This window comes from Xenopus tropicalis, chromosome 2, assembly GCF_000004195.4.
Source record: "Xenopus tropicalis strain Nigerian chromosome 2, UCB_Xtro_10.0, whole genome shotgun sequence".
NCBI classification, from domain to species: domain Eukaryota; kingdom Metazoa; phylum Chordata; class Amphibia; order Anura; family Pipidae; genus Xenopus; species Xenopus tropicalis.
The window spans coordinates 71,057,417-71,065,456 of NC_030678.2; the positions used below are offsets into that span (position 1 = coordinate 71,057,417).

General features: G+C 39.8%; 1 protein-coding gene across 1 annotated transcript; it reads right to left on the bottom strand.

The window, feature by feature from the left end:
• Positions 1-1,307: 1,307 nt before the first annotated feature.
• On the bottom strand, positions 1,308-7,837 carry mdfi (MyoD family inhibitor). The gene is made up of 5 exons (XM_004911383.4): positions 7,386-7,837; positions 5,253-5,321; positions 5,029-5,130; positions 4,091-4,255; positions 1,308-1,922 (listed from the first exon to the last, which is right to left on the bottom strand). Exons 2-5 carry the CDS (start codon positions 5,302-5,304, stop codon positions 1,666-1,668), a joined length of 576 nt encoding a protein of 191 aa, XP_004911440.1. The 5' UTR covers positions 5,305-5,321; positions 7,386-7,837; the 3' UTR covers positions 1,308-1,665.
• Between the last annotated feature and the right edge of the window lie 203 nt (positions 7,838-8,040).

Genomic DNA, 8,040 nt, shown 5'->3' on the forward strand with positions numbered 1-8,040 from the left:
CTGGTTTATTTATGGACAAGGATCCAATAAGAAAATTAACCTAAATTAAAGTGTTTTTAATTTAAAATATAATGTACTTTGTCCTGCACTAGTAAAATGTTGTTTTGCTTCAGAAACACTACTATAGTTTATATAAACAAAGCTGCTGTGTAGTCATAGGGCCATTCAAACTGAAATAGGACTAAAGATGCCCATACACTATAAGATCCGCTCGCTTGGCGATGTTGCCAAGCAAGCGGATCTTCACTCGATATCCCCACCTACGGGTGGGCGATATCGGGTAGCAATATAAAAAATTATCCTGGGGCCAAACGATCGGATTACATTTGAGCTTATGGGGCAGTCGGTTCGGGGACCGCATCAACGAGCCGATGCGGTCCCCGATCCGACCGGATTTTCTAACCTGGCCGATCGAGATCTGGCCAATTTCAGGCCGGATATCGGTCGGCCAGGCAGCTCTTTTCTGCCCATACACGGGCCGATTAGCTGCCGAATCGGTCCAAGGGACCGATATCGGCAGCTATAGTCGGCCCGTGTATGGGGACCTTAACTCTGCAGAATACAACAGGTTTAGTTCTTCTACAAACCCATTATATTTTACAGAATCTATGTGCTATGAACCTTTTGCCTTTCTCCTTTTTCAGATTGAATAGCTACCCCTATGGCTACAAAGCAACTTAGTTATATAAACACACACAGACTGTAAGCGCTATGGGTCCGGGATTGCCTTCCTACTGTGTCTCTTACCACATGACACTTCATTTATGTGGATTTACTTTATTTATTATAATTCTTGTATGTACATACATCCATACATACATACATACATACTATAGTAGTGTTTTTGCAACAAATGCAACCCTTTTGCCAGTGCAGGGCAACAGTACATTGTATTTTAATTATTTGAAACTTTTTTTTTTAGTCTTACTGTTGCTTTTAAGGCAATGACACACGGGGAGATTTGTAGCCAGCATTAAAAAAAAATGCCTTGCTAGTAGACTTAAGGTGGCCATAAAGATCCGCTCGCCTAGCGAAGTCACCAAGCGAGTGGATCTTCTCCCAATATCCCCCACCTACGGGTGGGCAATGTCGGGTGAATTCAGGCTAAATCGGCCACTTGGTCCTGTGGCCAAATGATCGAATTAGAACACTGGTAATAGGGGCAATTGGTTCAGGGACGGCATCAACGAGCCGATGCGGTCCCTGATCTGAGTAAATTTTTTAACCAGCCCAATAGATATCTGGCTGATTTCAGGCCAGATGTCGGTCGGCCAGACCTGTCATTTGTGCCCCTACATGGGCCAATAAGCTACCAAATCGGTCTAAGGAACCAATATCGGCAGCTACAATCGACCCCTGTGTATGGCCACCTTTACATTATGATTGGCACGTATAATGCGTATTACATTGATCTGACTGAATCGAGCTAGACTAAATTAAGCCATACTGCCGCTAGCAATATTTGTGGTGAGCCCAATGTTAGTCTATTGCAAGGCATTTTTGGGTAGATTTGTAGTGGTAGTGATTTTATAACACTCACTATAATAGTAGCCAGTGTAACAGCAATGTCTGTTTTAATTCTGGAGCTGTTCTAACTCTTATAGAGCATATGTTGTGCAAAATGCATGTAATAGAGAGCTGCCAGTACATCATAAAGGACTCCTTTCAGGAAGAAAAGCACAGACCACAGCACTCCATGCAGATTTCTAGACAGTCTGTTGATTCACAACAAGCATCCACAATCCCACAGTCTGTGTCACAGGAATCACTGCAATCAGGACATCCACCCATTGAGCAGCAGGTACAGCAGAACTCAGCAGAATCAGCTGAACAGGAACCACATGTTAAGACATCCAGCACCAAGTTACACAGTGATAGAAACTGACAGAAGAGGAGTGCTAGGGTGCAGTGTACACAGCAATCTAAACAAAGAAATGATAAATAAATTAGGAGTGTAATGGTGCAAAACAGAAGAAATAGGAGAAAGCAGCTTCAAGTGTGGTGAATAAGTTATGATCAAGAGATGTTGGTGAATATATTACCAGCGGTAAAATCATAAAGCAATACAGAGCCAAGGTAAATGAAGAAATACCAACTTATAGTAATGCTAAACAGAATGTATGTAGGAATTAAGAGGAAACATGAAAAAAGGGTAAACAAGAAAAAGATCCAGGCTGGCACTATGCTGTACAATCCAAGCGTCATGACCCAAACCAAATTATTTCTATACCTATGCCTTACGTGTTTTTGCCATGACTCTACACCTCCAAAGAAAATTCCAAGCTAGAGATGCAAAGGCAAATAAAAACCTTTCTATTGGCATCAAGTTTGGTTATCAAGTACAACTTAAGCTGGCCATACCCGCACCGATAATATCATACGAAACCTCGTTTTGTACGATATTCGGTGCGTGTATGGCAAGTCGGCGAGTCGACCGATATCGCAGGCCAGGTTAAAAGATTTTGATCGGGCGCCATAGAAGGCGCCTGAGCAAAATCTGCCGTCAGGGCTGAATCGGCAGAAGGAGGTAGAAATCCTATTGTTTCTACCTCCTTATCTGCCGTTTCAGCCCTGAAGGTTAGTGGCGGATTGTACGATCTGTAAGATCGCAAATCGCCACGTGTGTGGCCACCTTTATCCTGTTTCTATCTTTGCTTATCTTCCAGCTTTCATCTCAAATTATCCACTTAAAACTAATGTCCCAGGGAGTGAGTTAGTTGCCCGCAATAGGTCTCTGCTACTGCAGGCAATTAACTGCTTAGAAATGTCTTACCACCAGCAATAATAGGAGTCACCAGTGGAAAGGCCTTTGCATCAATTCTGCTTTCCAAAGTCATGCAAAGTTTCCTTTTGCAGGTAACGTCACGCGACTTCTGAAAGCTAAAGCGATGCATGACCCTTTACACTGGCGACTACTATTGTTGCCAGTAGAAAGGCATTTCAGAGCAGTTAGTCGCTTGTGGTAGTAGAGATCAATCGTGGGTGACTAACTTGCTACGTGGGACATTAGCCTAAAGGAGACAATTCAACAACCTCACAGCTCTCACTGTAACAAAAACCCTTTCTGAATATTAAGATAAAGCCTTCTTCTAATCGGAATGGATGCACTTGTGTTTGCTGGAAGGATCTATACTGGTGAATACAGAATCAGGAAGTTGATTGTATGGGTGAAGTTGCATATGGGCAGTAACCCATAGCAATGAAAAAATGATTTAGCCAGCTGCAGGTAGAAAATGACAGCAGGTGGTCAAGAGCTGAGACAGACCTCTTAAAAAAGGTGAGATAGAACACCCATATGTAGTATATATGGTAATGGGTGAATGTGGAGGACCTCTTGTCTTTGTTTTTATGACTTTTGTGGTCACAGCCTCTTTGCATCCCTACCTAAATGTTAAAATTTTGTGGTCAGCACAATTTTCCCTTTTTTGCTATGTGATAGCCAGTGAGGGCTGGGACTGCTTTAGAGTGTAATTGTTTAGCCATATCCTATATAGATATTATTTTGCTGTTGTCCAGGTACTAAAAGTAACCCATATTTAAGATAAACAGGTAAAAGTTGTGTGTTTTCTTCAGAAGCCCTACTATAGTTTACATAAACAAATATATTATGTAGCCATGGGGGCAGCCATTCAAATTGAAAAAGGAGAAAAGACACAGATTACATAGCAGAAACAGATAAGCTGTGTAGATTTCCATTGTATTCCACAGAACTTTTCTGTTATTGGCTATATAACCTGTGCCTATTTCCTTTTTTTTTACAGCTTGAATGGCTGTCCCCAGGGCTACACTTCAGCTAATATATACAGTACTTTATGTTCTCCTCTTCTTTTACCCTGTTCACTTTCTTTCTTTCTTTCTTTCTTATATTCCTATTAGTCTTGGTCTGCACATTTCTTTACCCCCCCCCCTTCCACCTTTCAGCATTTCTTTCCCCCCTTATTCCCCACATTGTGCTGGGTTATACTTAAAGCTAAACTTTGCATTCCTTGCTTCTTTGGCAAATTGACAGTCCAGTTCAGTTGTGCTCAGAGCTCACTCTTTTGTAAGTCTACAAGGTGTTTTTAAGACACTACCAATTAATTATACATACCCTCTTGTGACTCTGGTGAAAGATATGAAGGTTCTGTATCTTTAATGCTTCTGCTACTCTGCTTGTTTGACTGGGACAGTGACTTGTTTGGTCCCTTTGGGTTGGGTAAATGGAAATTTCTTGGGCTCCCATTCTTTATTTGTGAAATCTGAGTGACTGGTAAATCTGTATTAACATACAAACAGGTTAATGAAAAAAGGTTTGGTACAAAATTCTATCACTTAGCAATGCTTTCTGAAAAAATGGTGTCCCACTGACATTACACTGGATAAGGAAGTGAGCAATTAAATGAGAATCAACTGGTAGACAGATGCTCAGCCTGGCAGGCGCAATGCATCTATCCCCAAAGGCTTACCACATGACCAGCAATTTAAAGTGAGTGAATGGGACAACACTTACAGTATTTGTAAAAAACTGATGCAATTTATTGTTGACTACAACATGATGTTTTGGGTCCACTAGTACCCATTTTCAACTTGAAACAGGGCACTACGGGGCCCGGAACATGTTGTGTTGTAGTCGATTACAAAATGTTTTGCAGCAGTTTTTCTGCATATTGGTACTCTATAGCAATTTTTTTGCCAGGCGTGGATTCGCAGCGAATTTCCACATTTTGCCAAAATTGGGCAAATTGGGTGTGGTTGTGTTAAATTGGGCGCGGTCACGTAAAAAAGTCAGTGGTCTCGTCAACGAAAGGGTGCAGTTGCATAAAAAAGGGCGTAGTCGCGTCAAAAAAAGCATGGGTGACAAAAAAAAAGCACGGGCGACAAAATAATCACGCCATTTCACGAATTTTCTTGCCGTTTCGTGAATTTTATGGTGAATCCACACGGAACAGATTCGCTCATCACTAGTGATCTCCCCTTCTTTACTTGCAACTGAGTAAGTACTAGTGGAGATTTTTAGAGCATTAATTTCCTGAGTAAAGGTGCACTTACGTGTCATTTGAGGGGGTTCTGTGACCACACTTTCTTGGATTAACTCACTGATTTCAGAGTGTTGCTCTATCCCATCTATTTCCTGTATCACTTTGAGTGGTTCTAAAAACAAAAAGTAGCATAATTATTACATTTTATTCATTATTATAATTATTGTATGTCCCTTTACTATATGTATACTGTGCAGGGATGCTTCATGAGCTCCAGGTGAGATGTAACTATACCTGATTTAAGGTTTGGACTGCACAACTCAGATTGTTGACCAAGTGCCTCCATTGACACTGGGGAAATACCTGAACAAAGGAGCAGAAAGTGTAGATACTTAGACATGAGTACAAATGTTCTTAGAGTGGATATAAGTTACAAGTAGAAAATAGTGAAACTTCGCCCTGGCCAATGTTGTCTATAGAAACTGTTTATTGTACATTAATGAGATATTATCACAAACAAATTGACAGGCAGAAATACATTTAATGCAATGAAAGAGTTACCTGTATGGGAGGTTCACCTTCACATTGCATTTTAGTATGACATAAGTGGATCTATTCTAAGCACCTTTTACATTTGTTTTCATTATTTATTTATTTTGTATGTTTTATTATTATTATTATTATTATTATTATTAGCTTTTTCTATTCTGACTGATTCCATCATGCACCCAAAAATTCTGTTGGTGGGTAACTGACTCTAAGTAGGAAATACATAGGGGTATATTTATCATGCTGTGTAAAAAGTAGAGTAAAACATCACCGGTGATGTTGGTGGGTAACTGACTCTAAGTAGGAAATACTAATGGGGTATATTTATCATGCTGTGTAAAAAGTGGAGTAAAACATCACCGGTGATGTTGTATATAGCAGCCAATCAGACGCTTTGATTTGATTTTCTGTTAAAATCTAATTGCTGATTGGTTGCTCTGGGTAAGATCACCAGTAATGCTTTACTCCACTTTTTACACAGCATGATAAATATACCCATAGACTTTTCTCTACTGTTCATCTTCCATTTTGACTTTAAAACACCCTGTTGGTTGTAATTAGCCCCTGGAAACTAGATAGTTTAAATAGCATGCCTAAAGGTGCCCATACACGTTAAGATCTGCTCGCTTGGGGTGGGCAATATCGGGAAAAAGTAGGCTCTGGGGCCAAAAGATCGAATTCTAACGGCGACAATGGCACAGACGGTTCGGGGACCGCATCAACGAGCTGATGCGGTCCCTGACCCGACTGAATCTTTTAACCTGCCCGATCGATATCTGAACAATTTCAGGCCAGATATGGGTTGGGTATGGCCATCGTTTCTGCCCCTACATGGGCCGATAAGCTGCTGAATTGGTCCAAGGGACCGATATTGACAGCTACAATCAGACCATGTATGGCCCCTTTAGAGAAGTAAATGTTAGTATTTCAAAAATCACAGAAAAAATATTAATGAAGACCAATTGAAATTTGTCAGAAATATGCTGTCTATATCATACTTAAACTATTTTAAGGTGAACAAAGATTTTTTGTGTTTAGAACTGCTTGGTTGTTAGGTACTGCTAGAGCAGGAGCAACTGCTAAAACTCTCAATGTATCACCCAACAAGACCAGTTTAATATATCTGTCTGTTTGTTCTTCTTGATAGAGAGAGGCTATATGTTATTATTTATGGAATATTCAGTGCCATTTCAAGAAACAGAACAGGGGAAGTTTGCACATAAGAAATATACAATCCTGAAAGCTCTCTTTGCCTCAGTGATACTATCACATTAATGTGTATTATGCTTTCTTTTCAAGACTATTACTACAAAGATGAAGTCATATATATATATATACAGTATATATATATATTAGTAAGGTTACTAGATCACTTAAGTTTAGGGATCTTTATGTTGCAAAGATGTACTGATTGCATTTAAATTCAACTGCAATCAGTTCAGCTTCCCTTGCTGGATATGCTAAACATGCCCCTAAATATACTGGTAACTTAAGTATATAGTATTGAACAGGCAATTTGTGTCCCTTTGATTTTTAGCAAGATTCCAAGATGAATCATCTGGCATTTTCTTAACAAATTCTAATATTTATCTTGCTAATAAGGGAGTTATGAAAGTCATCTGCACATGCATGTATCTGGTGATTGCAAGGTTTTTGGACAGCGCTCTCTTTACCTCCTGCATTGGTTATCTTTTGTTGTTTTTTGTTTGTAATCTGTATGTTCAATGTATACACCCTATTACTGTACAGCGTTCAGTTATTTCTGTGCTAGATCTCTTACACAACACACATAGAATTTTTCGCTCAAGACAAAAACCATAGCATACTTAAAGAGTTTGTATTAATTAGGAGCTACATCAACCGATTGCTTTCACTCACCTTTCTATTACTCCGGCCTTCGTCCTGCTGCCAGTTTCATTCCTTCTCAATAAGTCTATTGCTTTGCTTGGACACGACAATCTTCACTCGGAGCTGTTTTAGCATAAATTATTCTTCACTCAAATCTGTCAGCCCGTTTCCCCTCTTTGCTACTTCTATATGCCAATATTTTCATTTCTATCTGTGTGTTTCTGTCTGCTACACCTCCCCGTGCCTTTATTGACTGTCTGACTCTCTCAGACCCTCCTCCCTTTCGCTTGCAGCACTTGATTACAATTAGCTAATTTCTTGCAGACTGTTTGCTCTTGCGGCACATACCTTTCTTACCAACTAACCTAAATATCACATTTCTTGCATCCAAACTCATTCTCTTTCTCCACATGCAAATATAACAAAGTTGACTGTAGAATTCCCAGGTCCTATTTCTCCTTTCCGAGGAGTATTTTTGGCATTTTTCTCTGAATTTCCTCTCTGGGAACAATGTGGGTGTTTGTTTGCCCTAAATGAAAGCTTTCCAAACACAAGCGCAATAAACATGTTTGTCCCTGCTTGTGGCACTATTTTAACCCTCAGGCACAAAGATTACATTGTATTTTCCTCTTTAACCACATCCACTTAAAAAAAACAAATAATAACACAAACATTATTTTGGAAT